The 16,973-nt window shown below is 41.0% G+C and overlaps 1 protein-coding gene across 1 annotated transcript in view; it reads left to right on the forward strand.

Annotated features, from left to right (window-relative positions):
- The window catches only part of ryr2a (ryanodine receptor 2a (cardiac)), a 785,545-nt gene that overhangs the window by 354,915 nt on the left and 413,657 nt on the right, over positions 1-16,973 (forward strand). Inside the window, exons 17-19 of the mRNA XM_072264911.1 lie at positions 8,360-8,478; positions 12,270-12,403; positions 14,506-14,747. Coding sequence (XP_072121012.1) covers positions 8,360-8,478; positions 12,270-12,403; positions 14,506-14,747 — 495 coding nt within the window. The remainder of the gene's footprint in view (positions 1-8,359; positions 8,479-12,269; positions 12,404-14,505; positions 14,748-16,973) is intronic.

Genomic DNA, 16,973 nt, shown 5'->3' on the forward strand with positions numbered 1-16,973 from the left:
AGAATGTTGAGCTGCCAGTCCTGCCCCACCTGCTACATACCAAGTCATAATTCACATACTGGTCCATTCCCTAAGATAGGTACATGGGTGGGAGAGGTCTGGAGGGTTATGGAGTGGATGCAGGTCAATGGGACTAGCGAAATAATGTTTCGGCACAGACAAGAAGGGCCGAATGGCCTGTTTTCTGTGCTGTAGTGTTCTGTGGTTCTTTGGTTCTACCTGTGTTTCCTACAATACTCCTTGCATTAAAATATGCAGGTCAGAACACTAGTCCCACCACGCTCAAACTTTTGGTTCTTGACTTCGTATGTCGTGTTAAAACATCTTTCCCTACTATCTGCTCTGGCACTCTGGTTCCCAACCCCCTGCAACTTTAGTTTCAACTTAAGCCCTCCCCACTGTACCCCCCCCTCCAGCCCCTATGCAGCACTTAGCAAACCTTTTCACTCAGAAAGGTTCTCCTACAGTTCAAGTGCAAACCATCTCTTCTGTGCTGGTCCCACCTTTCCAGGAAGAGAGCTTAGTGATCCAAAAATTTGAAGGCCTCCTTCCTGTACCATCCTCTGAGACATGTGTTAAACTGTATAATCTTCGTATTTCTGGCATCACTACCATTTGGCATGGATAGCAATCCTGAGATCACAACCCTGGAGGTCCTGTCCATTAATTTAGCACCTTGTACTCACTTTGCAAGACCTTGTTACCCTTCCCACCTATGTCATTGGTACTGACATGGACCACAACCACTGGTTGCTCACCCTCCCACAGAATGCTGTGGACTCGATCTGAGATGTCTCTGATCCTTCTCCCTGGCAGGCAATAAACCATCTGGGATCTTGTTCTCATCTGTTGGACTTCCTGTCTGTTCCCTTAACTAATGAATCTTGTCTCACTACAGCTCTTCTACTCACTTCCCTCTGAGCCGCAAAGCCAAATTTAATGTCAGAGACCTGCCCGCCTGTCATTTTCCTCTGCTTGATCACTCCCTTCAAAGATATCCAAAGCTGTATGCCTATTGTTGAGGGGAAGGGCTACAGGGGTATTCTGCATTGACTGCCTATCGCTTTTCCTCCTCTTGATGGCCACCCAGTTACCTGTGTCCTGCACCTTGGGTGTAACTACTTCCCTGTGAGTCTTGTTTATCAACCCCTCAGTCTCTGTAATGATCTGGAGTTCATTCAGTTCCAGCTCCAATTCTTTAACACGGTCTGAAGGAAGCTCTAGGTGGATGCTCTTCTCACAGGGGTAGTCGACGGAGACACTGATTGTCTCTCTGCCTTCCCACATCCTGCAAAATGAGCATTCCACTATCCCGCCTGGCATCCCCACTGCTTTAACTGTGCAATAAGAAAGACAGGAAGAAAAATTACACAAACCTACAGCCTCTGACTCTCTTTGTCAAAGCCTCTGTGAGCCAAAGCCTGAACTCTTTTTATTAGCCCTTGCCAAGCGCCTAATGATGCACAATCCAATGTCTCTTCAGGAACTGTGCTGTGCAGACTGTCCCGACTGCCCCCACTCGCTTCTTTTGAATTCTCTCTCCGGCTATGCAACCCAACATTTCCTCGGGAACCGTGGCATGCAGAATTTCTTATGTTCACATGTACAATGGGTGGAACACATTAGTAAGCACCACTGGTTTGTGTTCAACATTAGGGTTCAGCAACCTAATCATCCGTTCACCCACCAAAGGCCCTTTTGTTACACCCTCTCAGCCGCCGTGCTCAGTGTCTTGTGTCCCTGCTAAACTGCTCTGCAAAGCACCTTTTTCCTCATTGCTCAAGGCTGGACCCGCAGGCACTGTGAAATGTTAACGTGTCTCAGTGCCAACTTCAACTAGTGTGCCAACATTGCACATGTTTAGAGAAGATGTTAAAAATTGGCCACTTCGAACGAAATTCCAGCTGAAAACGTTATAGCTATTATTATATGATATTCCACGAGGGTTTCATGCCATGAAAAAATGTTTGAATGTCAAATTGAGATTGTTAATTGTTGTAATCTCATTTCCTTAGCAGAAATCTGCCACTGTTTCAGACTAACATAATGATTAGTTGGATATTGCCTGAGTCACTGTCTGAGCATTGAGACAATGATGCTGTAATTTTGCAGCAAACATCCAATGTATTAGGGCCAAGGAGACATAGTGACTGTGGATGTAGATTCTTCTCTCCATTCTATACAATCATAGGCATCCTCTGTATCTGTTTCATTCCCCATCTCTGCAGCCCTTCACTGTTTACATTTTCCACATAATTATATTCTATTTCCTATAACTTCATTATCCCACATTCCACCCTACCTTTGTCTAATTCACTCATCTGCCTCTCACTAAATACACCTAACACTGCTAGCTCTGGTTTCTTTGACCAACATTTCCCCCGGCCCCCTCCTACCACTCTGTTATAATGAGGCACCCCCTTCCCTCCTCTCTCGGTTCAGATTAAGGTCCTCGGTCTACATTGATGCTGAATGGCCTGATGCTGAGTTCCTCCAACAGCTTGTGGTTTGCTTCAGATTCTTCTGTCTATTTCAAACTGAGCCTGATTGCTGGGACAAAGTTTTCCCTTCCATTTGGTATCATCACTGACAAAGAAATGGTCCTGGGCAGTTGTAATCCAATGTTCAATTGTCTCATGTCTGCAGCGCCCACAGTTGCTAAAGTGATGTAGACTGAGGTAGTGATTAGGATTGTGTAGGTTGGTTCAAGAGCTGAACGGCTGAAGGGAAGTAGCTGTTCTTGCACGTTGTGATGTGGGACTTCAGACTTCTGTACCTGCTAGCTAATAGTAACTGCAAGAAGAGGAACAGTGGGGATCTTTGATGATAGATGTTTCCATCTTGAGGGGATGCCTCAGATAGGTACGATCAATGACGGGAAGAGATATGCCTCTGGTGCATTGGGCTGTCCGCTGCTCCCTGCAACCTTTTATGTTCCTGCTTTCACCCCTGGTATTTCAAAGATATCTTAATTGTGCAAAAAAAAAAGTTTTTGCTTGTTTTTGAGTTATTTTTTATACTCCTGGATCCAATTCTTTCTGCTGTTGGTATTTTGTCAGTCCTGTTTTACAGGTTCATTTACTTGACATTTTCAGGTATGAAAACATCACATGTTAAGTTTCTCAGACATTTGTATAAAAATATGCAGTTATCTGAGCTTTGCTTCCATCACAGTGAAGGCTTTCTGAAACTTTGCTGAAAATTGCTGAGACTCTTTGTTAGTTTCATTAATCGGAGTAGGGAAATACTGAATTCTAGAACTAATATAGTTTGTTTCTATAAAAATAGAAGATGTGGGAAATGTTAAATAGGGAGGCCACCTCACAGGGAAAAGTAAGAAGTTGAGGTTTCAGGTTGAAAATCCCTCTCACACCTTTGGTATGTGGGAAAGAATCTCTGTAGTCACAAGAAGAACATCTAAACCAAGGTCATCTGAATATTTTCAGTATCTTCTGTTTTTATTTCCAGAATCCCTAGCTTTTTTAGTTTTTAATATATACTTTTTACTGCCCTGTATGAAGACATTCAATGGCATGTACCATTGGGATATAGCTAGTCTGGTGTCCGTTTCAATGGATTAGACTCTGTTTTTAATTGATTCATCACCTCAAGACAATTAATGTAAATTAACATAAATTGCATGTGAACAGTTGTTTCTGGTAGACCTTGTATGTCCGTATTGGGTAGATTAGTGAATACATAAAATCATTAAGTGGATAGCTACTTTGTTGAGAGAACATATTGGGCGCTTTCGGATTGAACATTTGAGTTTCAACATATGTTGAACTCTCTTGTGAAACTGTTGAGAGTTAATGGAGAAGCAGATGAATTTGCTTACTGGTGCATCAGTCCCTTCCAAACTTAGCATCGTTACAGGCCTGTATTAACTACTGGCTCAACCCAACCTGAAATTTCAGATTTGCATGCCATCTCTTCTTAAAATACCCAATCAAACCTTTCTCTGTGATAAAATGCTTGATTACTTCTACCAATATCTGATTCTTTGTAAACTTCCTGAATACTTTGCTCCTTGAGCAACCGTCAAGTTACTTTTCTATCAAGAAGTCAGATAAAGTAAATTGTTGTATGCCAGTGTTCTCATTTATGCAGTTATATTACATTTTTGAGTAGGTTTTCTAGTTTGGGAGAGCACTACTTTCCACAGGGGCAAAGAGATCTTATACAGAACAGGTGTTGGGAACAATAGGAAAGTGTGTTAATGTGAAGTTTATAAGCTCAGTGAAAATAGCTTGTCCTGCCTTGCTTCTTAGTAATCAAATGTCCATGCATCACAGACATTTGGATGACAATGGATACCTACAGTCGGAGGTATCTATTATGTTATGCACCAAATGTATGATTATAGTCTAATGAAGTACGGTACTTGAGCGAGCCAGCGTCAACCATGAGTCTATTTATTTGGTGACCGGTGGCAAGTATCAAAAAGTGCATGTTAGTTAATAAACTTTTCTCCAGAGTATCTAAGAACTGATGGAGCATGAAGTCTTGCTTGGTGATAGTAAATGACTGAGCTTCCTTTCATGAGTTAGTCTTAAACAACAGTCATGCGAAGTGCATAAGGCATCAGTAAACAGGCTTGTATAAAACATCATCCCTTACCCAAAATTAGAGCCCAATGGGTTGAGAAACTCAGGCTACAGCTTTTTTACACTTTTCGATTGATCCTCCCATGCTGGATTTGAATAAAAAATGATCTGTATATTCCATCATCAAGCATGCCTGAAGCATGATGTTGTGAGCCCTGGACGTTGGCAAGCAATTGATCCAGGCTGCTTTAAACTGAACTTTACAGACTCTCTCTGCTGACAAGGGATGCCTACATTTGCTACATCCAGCATCTAAATTGGATACATTACAGAATCGGCATGTTTCCCTTGTCAATAAATTTGTGTGTTAGCAAGTGCTGTTTATATTACTGACCTAGCCTCCTGCATTTTTGGGGATCCTGATGGATTGTAACTCAGTGCATATTTCTATCCCTGTGCTCCCAGATCCTCCCAAAGGGTGTGGAACTGCAAAATCTGCAACTTTAAATTCCTGTATCAGCATTGCATTTGATATGCACCAACATGGTCTCACTGTGGTTCTCCGTATTCTAGTGCATCATATCTTGTTTATTTTCCAGATACAGGGATAATCAAGGCAAATAAATTTCAGTGTTTTGTTCCACTGGGAAGGGTAGTTTAAGGACGTGCTAATTGAAGAATAAATAAGTAAATGCTTGCTCTATTCTGTGTTGCATTGTGATCATTTATAATATGATTATGGCGCTGATTTAGATTCTGTTGGATGTGATGCAAAACTAGCCAATGAATATAAAGCCAGTCTGCGAATCCTGAACTTTTCAGTTTGATTTCAAATACCTAAGTGAGTGATTGAAAAGCATGTTCCAGCCTTTATGTTTGAATGATCTTTTCTACTTGGTGCAGATTTTCAATGGTGGACTGTCATGAGACTAGGTAATCCTGTAATCTTCGGTTCTGGACTGAAGTGCTTCAAAAGACAGTGAAATTGTCCTTTCTTTAATTGTGGCTTCGAGGAGACCACCAGGGAAATCTAACATAAAGACTGTTCAGCTGATTAGAACTATTAACCTTGAAAACCAGTCATGTAATTAGAATAAACTGAGTTAGCTTTTTGTAACTAATGCGAGTTGTGCTTGCAATAACACAGATTTCATGAGGGATTGAAGGTACTTTATTGGGATTCCACTTGTATATGGAGAATATCTTTTTTACTCTTTTTTCCATTCACATTATTATTCGTTGCAGTTGTCTAATGTTTAATGTTTTCTAGGCACGTCATTCTAAAGCAGTTGGACTCGCTGTGGTGCAATACTTTCTTTCCTTGAGCAGGGCCATTTACTTCTTGATAGAAACCAGTTTCACTGTAAATGCTACTTATTTCTTAAGAATTAGGAAAATGGCTCAAAAGTGAAGAACCATGAGAGAAGTATAATGCAAAACTATTTGATTTTTAAAGTCTAATTCTTTTATTCCATTTTATATGGTTTACTTTTCTTGTGGTTAACTTTTGGCTCAGATTCTCCAATCACCAGTGAACTGCCCATACTGGCTACTGATATTAGGAGGTATTTTCATCAGCTGTTTTTAGTCCTCCAGTTGTAAACTTGCTGGAAGGAATCGCCCCCCAAACTCGGTGGGTTAACTCAGCATCACAGTAGACCCTTATGTACATAGTCCCATTGTGTGGTGCTTTGGCATGGGGAGTCACAGATCAAATCTCCTCATAAAATTGTTACCTGCTGCTTAAATCATACCTTCAACATAAAGCTTAGCTGACTGGCGTAGCTTTGAATTCTTCTGACATGCATAAGTATTCCAAAAGTATTAAAAATTAATCAATTAAAAAAAAGAAATCATTTGGGTATTGGAGCAACACACGTCAAAGTTGCTGGTGAACGCAGCAGGCCAGGCAGCATCTCTAGGAAGAGGTGCAGTCGACGTTTCAGGCCGAGACCCTTCGTCAGGACTGTTTGCATTTGGGTATTGGAATTGGATTTGGTTTATTATTGTCACATACATTGAGATACAGTGAAAACCTTGTCTTGTGTATTGTTCATACAGATCAAATCGTTACACATTGAGGTAGAATAAGGTTAAAAAAAATAAGAGAATAAAATGTAATATCTGCAGAGAAAATGCAGTCCAGGTAAACAATAAGGTGCAAGGTGATTATGAGGTAGATTTAAGTTATTAAGTGCAACTATAAATGCTCTTGAATCTAGTGACTCTGTTCTCTTGAGAAATTAGTGGAAGGATTTACCTGGGTCATGACTAACCTGGTAAACATTGTTTAGACTGACATTGATGAGGGATTTCTTTGCATTTATGATCCACTGCTGCTCTCCAGTTCTGCAGTCACTTGTGAACAGCTGCCAATAAAATTTGATCTACCTTATTCCTGAGTTTATGTCTAAGTGCTTGTCAATAATTTAATTCGGTAGTTCTTGTTCACATGCTTTATTTTACATTTTAATACCATACTTCTGTTCCCTGCAGCACAGCATTTCAAAGCAGCATATTAAACAAGCAAACCAGGTCAATTTCTGCAATTTATTACTCAGCTTATGCAGCGGGGGCAATAAGCTGGAAGGATAACTTGAAAATCATGGGAAATTCAGTTAGATGGAAAGGTTTGGGAAGTTACGCTTCTTAAAATAAATAACGTTAAAAGAAAATTTAGTAGTGTGTTAAAATCATCAGTGGTTTTGATAAGGAGAAATTGTTTTCAGATTGCCAAAGGATGTATATTTAATTTGGTTGATAAGAGACAGAGGCAACAGAAGGAATCTTATTTTCTCTTAATTTAAATGCTGTGATCTGACAGCTTGAGACAGATTGAATAAACACAGAAGACTACAGATGCTGGAAATCCAGGGCAACACACACAAAATGCTGGAGGAACTCAGCAGGTCAGAAGAGGAATAAACAGTTGATGTTTCTGGCTGAGACCCTTTATCATGACTGAAAAGTGAGGGTGAAGAACCCAGAAAAAGAAGGTGGGGGTGGGAGTGGAGGGGAGGAAGTTAAAAGCTGGAAGGTGATAAGTGAAGTCTGGTGAAGGGGGAAAGTGGGTGGGTGTTTATTCCTCTTCACAAATGCTGCCTGTCCTGCTGAGTTCTCCAGCATTTCGAGTGTGTTACAACAGATTAACACAAACTTTAAAGACTTGCTTTCAAATACTAGAAAGGAAGACATTTGCAGGTTTGCAGAGAAAGTAAGGGTGAAGGAAACCTGGCTTGCCATTAGAGGCTCTTCAATCCAAATGGCCCAGTGCTGATCAAAAGTTCCATCTCTGCTCGTCCCATATGATAGGGTGACTGACTTCTTTTGCTGTGTTCCATGATTGGATGACAGAGAACGGGTTCACCTTTGATACTCCATTATAGTGAACGACTAGATCAGAGGTTCCCTACCTTCCTTATGCTGTGGACCTTTACCATCAAGCAAGAAGTCTGTGGAACCCAGGTTGGAAACCCCTGTCTTAGATGGATCAGTGAATTCAGGTACACCATTCCAGCACACCTGCATAAATTACAGAGTGCCATTGACTGCAGCCTGTCACAGGCTGGCCAGGCTGCTTACACTCTAGTCAGGGTGTTTGACCAGAGCAGGGGTGTCCAATCTGGGGTCCACAGACTCCATGCTTAATGGTATTGGTCCATGGCATAAAAAAGGTTGGGAACTCCTGGTCTAGAGCCATGAATAGGATACCTGGAACTGATGATACACAAAAATAACCCTTCCCAGATAAAAGTAAATGAAAATAGGTTTACTCATCATTGAACTAATTCATATCAATTTTTATCAACCAGGAATTCTGGAAGTTTTACATTGTGTTCTTGTGGAAAGTCCTGAAGCTCTGAACATTATCAAAGAGGGGCATATTAAGTCCATTATTTCTTTGCTAGATAAACATGGAAGAAATCACAAGGTACCCTTCAACATTAACAATTATTTTACTTCTTGCTAAGGCATGTTTCGCTGCATGTAAATGCAAGTTTTCAATATGTGGATATGTTAAAACTTTTATAAGACGTTTAGATTTATTTATTTGGAATTTTGAAATGAAAAGGAAGTAGAGCATATCAGCCTCAATGTAGTTTGAATTTCTATTAGTTTTATTTCTGGAAAATGATTTTTACTTGAAAATTCTTACCCATTTTTTAAATTAAAAAGTAAAAGGTAAAAATTAGTAATTTCATAGAAATAGATGCTTCTAATTGGCATCAATTTTTTCAAAATGTGGTTGTTGAAGACTGAGATATTCCTTCTTCTTTATGTCTCTTCAAAGACACAACAATTTGTAGCCTACTCTGGTGTCAGCTCTTAAGGCAGTGTTGTGCTGTCATCAGAGTACTGGCAAGAGTAGCCCATGGCAACCCAATTTTATTTATTCCATCCTCCTCTATCTTCATGTCCTATTCTCCAAAGGAGTACTTGGCTTCCCCATTCCGCCTTCTTCCAGTAATTTGACTTCAGAATAATATTATTACCATTGTCATTATTCACTTTACATTAGTACTCATGAACTGAGTCAACCACAATTGCATAATATTTCATTAAAATTGCAAATGGATCTTAAATGAGGATTAACTCTAAAAAGGTTTGATAATTAGTACACTCTATTCCACAATGCTTTGGACAATAATTGCAGCTGAATTATCATTTCTACATTTCGCATCGACAAAAAAACCTGTCCAATGACATGCTGAACATTAGTTTTCAAGTGTATAACAAGGTATTTGAGCCCATCGATCATGCTCTGTCCTTAGGACTGTGTTTGGTTCCAGTTTCAAATGTAAGAGCCACTTACTGGGCAGGTTGTGCTTGGCACAGATTGACCCTTGGTCCTTTCCCTATGCTTCCTTGCAAGTCTGGGCTGAACTTCTCTAGATAAACGTGCTGACCCTCCAGACTTGAGAGATGCCCTGTAAATAGCTCAAATGGACTGTGGGTCACATACAGATGAGGCTTGCTGCCATTGTGCCTGAGGCCTTTTAACTGTCTGTGTAGTAAAGCTGAGTATATCTGGTTGATTGGGACCTTCCCTCCGGTGCATCAGCCATCAACCAAGGGGCTCTGTGCCGACCTCAGCAGCAGGACAAAAGATCAGATGTGTGGGCATCTGACTCCTTCTTAAACACAAAATAATCTACAGATGCTGTTGTCAAAGGAACACTCACAATGCACTGGAGGAACTCAGCAGGTCAGTCAGCATCAGCTGAAAAGATTAGTCGACGTTTCGGGCCGAAACCCTTCATCAGGACTGAAGGAAGAACTTTGGGGAGGGTTTGCAGAATGTTGGTAGTTGAAAAAAATAGTAATTTGAAAGATAAAGGGGTGGGGGAGGGGAAGCAGGGAGGTGATTGGCAGGAGAACAATGTGCTGTAGTAGAAAGAGGCGGGAGGTGATGTGAAATAGGAATAGAGGAAGGGAGGGGGAGGGAATTACCAGAAGTTGGAGAATTCTATGTTCATACCAAGGGGCTGGAGACTACCTAGACGGTATATGAGGTGTTGCTCCTCCAACCTGAGTTTAGCCTCATCATGGCAGTAGAGGAGGCCATGTATGGACATATCTGAATGGGAATGGGAAGCAGAGTTGAAGTGGGTGGCTTCCGGGAGATCCTGTTTGTAACTTGACTCCTTAACTAACTCGTCTTGACTCCTTCTCACCCCAGACTTGTGAGTTTGGCTGTATGTGCAGGGAGAACTGACAGCCATCAGTCCTCTGTGGAAGCATTGGCCGTCAGTCAGGCTGATTCCGTCCAGCAGCTGAGATACCTTCCCATTGCCTGCCTCCTTGCTTTTATCTTCAGAGTTTCTTAATGACCTGCAGGCAAGGAGAAAGAGCTCCAAATACACTTCTCAAAGGGAAAAGAGCATCCATGCCAAACAGTTGTAAGAAGACTAGAATAACTCTGGTGCGTGCCAGGTTGCTGGAGCCCTTTAGCTCTTGATAATAGCCCAGTATGTAGTGGCAAGGAAATATGTCAAGAATAATTAAATGGGGGAAATCCCCTTCTGTCCTCCATGCACACTGAAAGGGTTGAGCAGCCAAGGTTCCCAAAGTTTCCGTTCTTCTACTTACTGGATACCTTGAAGGGTATTCAACTCTGATAGCATAATTTACAAGTCACAAGTATTTGAGAAATGCAGCATAGTAATTGACAAGGGCTAGCAGAATATATGATGGAATCCACTTCCTTGAATTACGAGGGGTGATTGATAAGTTCATGGCCTAAGGTAGAAGGAGTCAATTTTAGAAAACCTAGCACATTAATTTTTCCTACACGTACACACTTAGTCCAGCGGTCGTGGAGCATACGGAGCTCTTCTTTGTAGAAGTCGGCGTCTTGGACCTCCAGAATGTGGTCCACAGCAGGGGTGATTGATAAGTTCGTGGCCTAAGGTAGAAGGAGATGAGTTATTAACTTCCAACTTTCTTCATTTTCACTCAAGGGGTTGAACTGCACATGCATATAAACTCCTTCTACCTTAGGTCACAAACTTAACAATTGCCCCTGCTATGAACCACCTGGGGATCCAAGACACTCTCGTTACATGCACATGCAGTTCAACTCTTTGAGTGATAATGCAGAAAGTTTGAAGTTAATAACTCATCTCCTTCTACCTTAGGCCAAGAACATGTCAATCACCACTACTGTGGACCACTTCTACAAAGAAGGGATCCGTATGCTCCACGACTGCTGGACTAAATGTGTACATGTAGGAGGGGACTATGTTGAAAAATAAATGTGCTAGGTTTTCTAAAGTTGACTCCTTCTACCTTAGGCCACGAACTTATCAATCACCCCTTGTACTTCAGATTTAGTTCTGAAGTTTCTTCATATTTGCATTTATTTTGCACTCTTTTTGCACTAATTTAATTTACTTTCTTAGTGTATATATTTCTTATTGTAATTTATTGTTTTTTATTAGGTATTGCAATGTACTGCTGCAGTATAACAACTAATTTCACGATATATGCCAGCAATATTTAACCCATGACTTCTCTGTCTTGCTCCAAAGCAGGCAATTATGTACACTGAGCTTCCGTTCCTACCGCCCACCCATGCCCCCGCCAGATAGTACACCTCTTTAAAAAGGTCTTGTACAAGTTTCAAAGTCTTGCCTTTAATCCTTCCCATGTTAAACCCAAACTTCATATTTTGAAGTTTCCATTAAAGTATGCAAACATTTAAATATTCCTTGTAAGCAGTGATTATAGAAATGCTTGAAATGACTGTTATTACAACTTAAAAGTGCTGCTGTTTTAAATGGAATGAAACAAACCAAATTAATGTTCAAAGATAACCCCTTCAAGCAAGTAAAACATGTAACTTGAGCTTTGATGTGCATTTACTCTGAATTTTTTGTGAAATCCTCCAATTTCATTGAGCTTATGATAGATCGAAATGAAATTGCTTATCGATTGTTTTCTAACGATCCCAGAATTGGTACTTAATTGAGGCAATTGTACGAATACATGCAGATTGGGATAAATAACTTGAGATCCCTCAGTTTTCAGCAATTGCCCTTGCCCGGGAGTTGAATGAAGTGTTGTTATTCTGAACTTGTGTTGTTTATACCATCAAATTTCTGAAATGACTATGCAGAAGAGGTGTGCTGTTGGAACAGTGACATTTTATGGACACCTATGGTAACTGATGTGATGCAGAAGGTCAGAACCAACACAATTAATTTTTTTTTGACGTCCAAGGTTTTGGATGTATTATGCTCTCTGTGTGTGTGCCATGGAGTTGCTGTGCGATCTAACCAGCATCTAATTTGTGACAACTTGCTACCTGGAAGAGACTTACTGTTGCAAACACAGCTCATCAACCATGTCAGCAGGTAATGCTATCAACCTTCTGCAGGATATGCAATCAGAAAGAATGTATTTTTAAATGTCAAGGATGTAGCAAAGCAGTAAACTGATAGATTAATTTCTTCCAATATTTTTATTAATCAACAAGTATGCTTTGCTGATTCTCATATGAGCTATAAAAATTTATATGAGAACTTAATGATATCTAAACCAAAGCATCGTGCTCTTGTATTAATATTCTGTTGTAACTTGTATTTTCTGTGCATGGATTGGTGGGGGAAGGTGGCAAAAATGTAATGAAGCTGCTGTCCTATATGGTCGCTTCAATATTTCTCCTATAAGACTTTGCTGTACCTCATTAGGTAATGGAGTTTCTAAAAAAGGTTGTCATCTTTAGTCAGTGCCTATGTTGTGACCAGATGTGTGCTTGGAACTTAACTGGATCCACTCAAAGTTACTAAAGTTTGGACGGCCAGAAAAGGATACATGCCTCCATTGTTGGGGATGAGCTTGAATTTGGGGAATCAAGGAATGAAGTTGTCCACTCAAAGATATCCAAAGCAAATGTATCTTGGAGATGTTCAGCAGGTTTAGACAGCATCTCTGAAAAGAAAGTCTATTGATTTTTTGTACATATAATCTCTTCAGAGGGATAAGAGTTACAGAAAACTTTCAAGCATTGGTGCTGTTTGACCTTTTATTGATGTGGATATATCTTTTCCTTCGAAGAGTACAGTTTATCTTCGCTAACCAAATGAGTAACTAGTAATGATGTGATTTCTTAAGATTCAAAGTACATTTATTATCAAAGTATGTATGCAGTACACAACCCTGAGATTCGTCTTGCCACAGACAGCCACAAATCAAAGAAGCACTTACTTACACAAATTAAGTACAATGTGTTGACCACCACACCTTTCAGTTGGATCATGGCTTCTCAGTGCATCAATTCCACCAAATCATGTTTAGTCTATATTACAAGATATCCACATTTAACAGAAAGCAGATAATGCCAGTTTGAGTTGTCCATGCATCACAGTCTTTTGGGGAACAAACTCAGGAACATTTGAGTGGAAAGTGTGCATCTTTCTTTTTGCTGCCACGTGACTGGATTTTAAGGATGCACCATTTATTCTGGTTTTGCAAATCAGAAAGAAAGAGAGTTGTCCTAATATTTCTTTAAACATTTATATGGGTTTGATCACCAAGATAAAATCACAGCCACCTATACTCAAGGCAATGTGAATTAATTTTAATTCTATCTTACCTCGCAATTGTTGCTTGGGGAGTCATACCAACCATAGCTGGCACTTCCCAAAGGTTCTTCTTAAAAATATTATGATACAAAAATTGAGATGAACTCAATGTTCAAGTAATATAGAATAAAACCAATAAATGCTGGCAACAGCCTGGTGAAGCAGCAAGTCATTGATTGCCACAAATGCTTGCTGACCAAATGAGAATTACCAATGTTTTTGGTCTTATTTCTGTTAACTACTACTACTACATCGACTCAGGCCGAGGGGGCGTCGTCAGGCAAAGAGGATGATTAAATGCCATGTTTCTGTTAAGGGGATGATTAAGTGCCACATTTCAATAGAAACTTAATTTCTACTGTGAGAAAAGAATGATGAACTTAGATGGTCATGGATTTTTTTTTTCATCCCACAAGTCCTGTGCTCCTGTAACGGCTGGGTTTTATGTTTTTGTCCTGGCCAACCTAAGCTTTCTAGCTACAAAATTCAATGGGCAGAGAGTAGAAGGGAGAAAAACTGGCCGTATGGCTGGACAAGGATGGGATATACGCATCTCATAAAGGTTAATGAATCAGAATTTCCATGGGATGGATCTGGGATGAGATTGCACATTCTTCCCTGGATCTTTTATACTATCTAGTGTTGTGTATTTACATGGAAGCTCCTGCCTTTTTCAGTGCCAGCGTCATACCTTCAGTAAGTAGCTGGCAAGATTTTGCAGTCATGACTTGGACTGACTTCCTTTTGGCAGCTGGATAAATAGATTGAGAACTCTGTGCAATTAAGTGCAACAGCCACAGTAGCTTAGAACTTAAGACCTGCAGTAAAAGCTTCTCTAATAAAAGAGCCCATTTTGTCTTTTCTTCTTTCAGCATGCGGCCCAATATCTTCCTCGGAATCAGCGATGGTGCTGCCCAGTACAAGAAGTGGTACTTTGAACTTATTGTGGACCACGTTGACCCCTTTGTAACCACAGAAGCTACACATCTTCGGGTCGGTTGGGCTTCAACAGATGGTTACTCACCCTGCCCTGGAGGGGGTGAAGGATGGGGAGGAAATGGTGTAGGTGATGACCTCTACTCCTATGGATTTGATGGATTGCACTTGTGGTCAGGTAGGTGGTAATGATTATTCGAGTCAATAATATTGTAAATAACCCAATTACAAATGTAATCTTGCATCTGCTGCTAGGCAGCAAATCTTCAACAGAACAAAATGCTTCTTAGTTTTAAAAGAAATTCACAGATGTATGAAAAAAATTGTCAGTTGTTGTGTCGTGTTCCATGAATGGCCTTTCAATTAGAAATCCTGAATGGAAATAGATCAATAGTTACTTTCCTGACAATTATTTTGCATGAATTTGTTATTATAATGATGGAGTATTAATAGTAATATAGGTTTGTATGCAGCATTTTGCTGTTTTAAGATGATATAGCCGCAGATGTGAGCTTAGTAGAAATCTGCTCACCAGTGTTTCTGTTACTTTGGGTTGTGTAAGTATTCATTAAAACATAAAATAAATTTCATATAGTTACATCATAATTTATGTTTTTTGAGTTGAGATCATTTGTGTGATTGGCATAAAGAATTTAGTGCATCTAGCATTTGAAGAAAATATAATGGTTTGCCACTGGGAAATTCTGCTTTGGCAGATGTAATGGAAGTGTGCGACAAAGCTGTCCCCAATTTACATTGGGTCTCACCAATGTACTGGAGGCACTGGATACAATAGATGACTCCACAGTTTGGCAGATGAAGTGTTGCCTCACCTGGAAGGACTGTTTGGGGCCCTGAATGGAGGTGAAGGAGGAAGTGAATGGGCAGGTGTAGCATTTCGCTCCTGGCAGAGATATGTGCCAGATGGAGGGATGAATGGACAAGGGAATCATGGAAGGATTAATCCCTGCAGAAAGCAGAGGGGTGGGGGCAGAAGAAGTAAAGATGTATTTGCTGGTAGGATCCTGTTGAAGATAGTAGAAATTGGGAAAAATAATGTTGTTGAATGTGGAGGCTCATGGGGTGGTAGGTGAGGGCGAGAGGATCTCGATCCCCTTTAAGGTGGCAGAAAGATGAGCTGAGCGTGGATGTCTGGGCAATGGAGGAGATGTGGGTGAGCGCACCAGAAATGGTGGAGGAAGGGAAACTCTGTTTATTGAAGAGGGAGGACATCCCTGATGTCCTGGAAAGAAAAGCCTCATGTTGGGAGCAGGTGCTGCAGAGAAGAAGAAACTGAGAAAAGGGTGGACAGGGTGGGAAGAGGTATAGAAAAAATTCACTGTATTTCGGTCACATGTCCCGAAAGAGAGTGAAAGACTGTCTACTGTCCATACAGGTCAATTCATTACAATGGATTGAGATGGTATGAGGTAAAGCAACAATAGAATGAAAAGTGAAGAGTTACAGTACTGAGAAAGTGTGATGCAGTGCAGGTAGACAGTAAAATACAGTGTCACTATTGAATGCAACACATAAAATGTTGGAGGAACTCAGTAGGCCAAGCAGCATCTATGGAGAAGGGTAAATAGCTGACGTTTCAGGCTGAGACCCTTCATCAGGACTAAGCAGAAGACCAGAGTGGGGTGCTCAGGAAGAGCATGAGAGTTGAAGACAGGAAAAGGGGTCATCGGTGCAGACTGGAGAGCCCTTCCCAAAGAAGTAGGCATGGAGTCGGAGGGTACGGAAGAAGAGCTTGGCATCGTGGCAGGCACAGAGGGACAAAGGTGAGGCCCTTAATGAGGATAGAAAGTTCTGTCTTGGAGAGGAGAAGGTCAGAGAGAATTGTGAAGACCCAGCACGGATGAAGGCTGGGATCAGAGGGCAGAAGAGGGCTGGTTATGTCTGAGGAGAGAGGAGGGTTTGGGTGTTCAGGGAAGGTGGGGTGGGAGGAAGGTGGAGTCTCTGGGAACCCAAAAGTTGATGGTGGGACTTGAGAGACATGGGATTGAAGAGTGGTGGTGGGAGAAGGGGAGACAGGGGTTCTAGAGGCAGTGCATGAAGTCTCAGCCTTGATGTGCTTTTGGTCAAGATCTGGGCTGGAGTCGGAGTTAGAGGTTGTGCAATTAGCAGTTTGAAGGTGTCCGGGGTCATTAGAACTGACATTGACAGCGGTAGAATTGGGGTTCTGAATCCACTGTGTATTATTGGATCCAGTGTTGGCGATGTTAGTGTCACCGGTACGGAGGAGTCCCGAGCCGTCAGGGCTGGGGATGGATTCGGAGAGATACGTAATCTGGGGGCATCCAATAGTATTGAGATCAGCAGCAGGAATCGTGGTCTGAAGTACTGGCTGTGGAGACACCAGGTTCTGCAGTCTGCTGGATGCGAGGAAGGTGAAGAATCG

Source organism: Mobula birostris, chromosome 8 (genome assembly GCF_030028105.1).
Source record: "Mobula birostris isolate sMobBir1 chromosome 8, sMobBir1.hap1, whole genome shotgun sequence".
In the NCBI taxonomy this organism is placed as follows: domain Eukaryota; kingdom Metazoa; phylum Chordata; class Chondrichthyes; order Myliobatiformes; family Myliobatidae; genus Mobula; species Mobula birostris.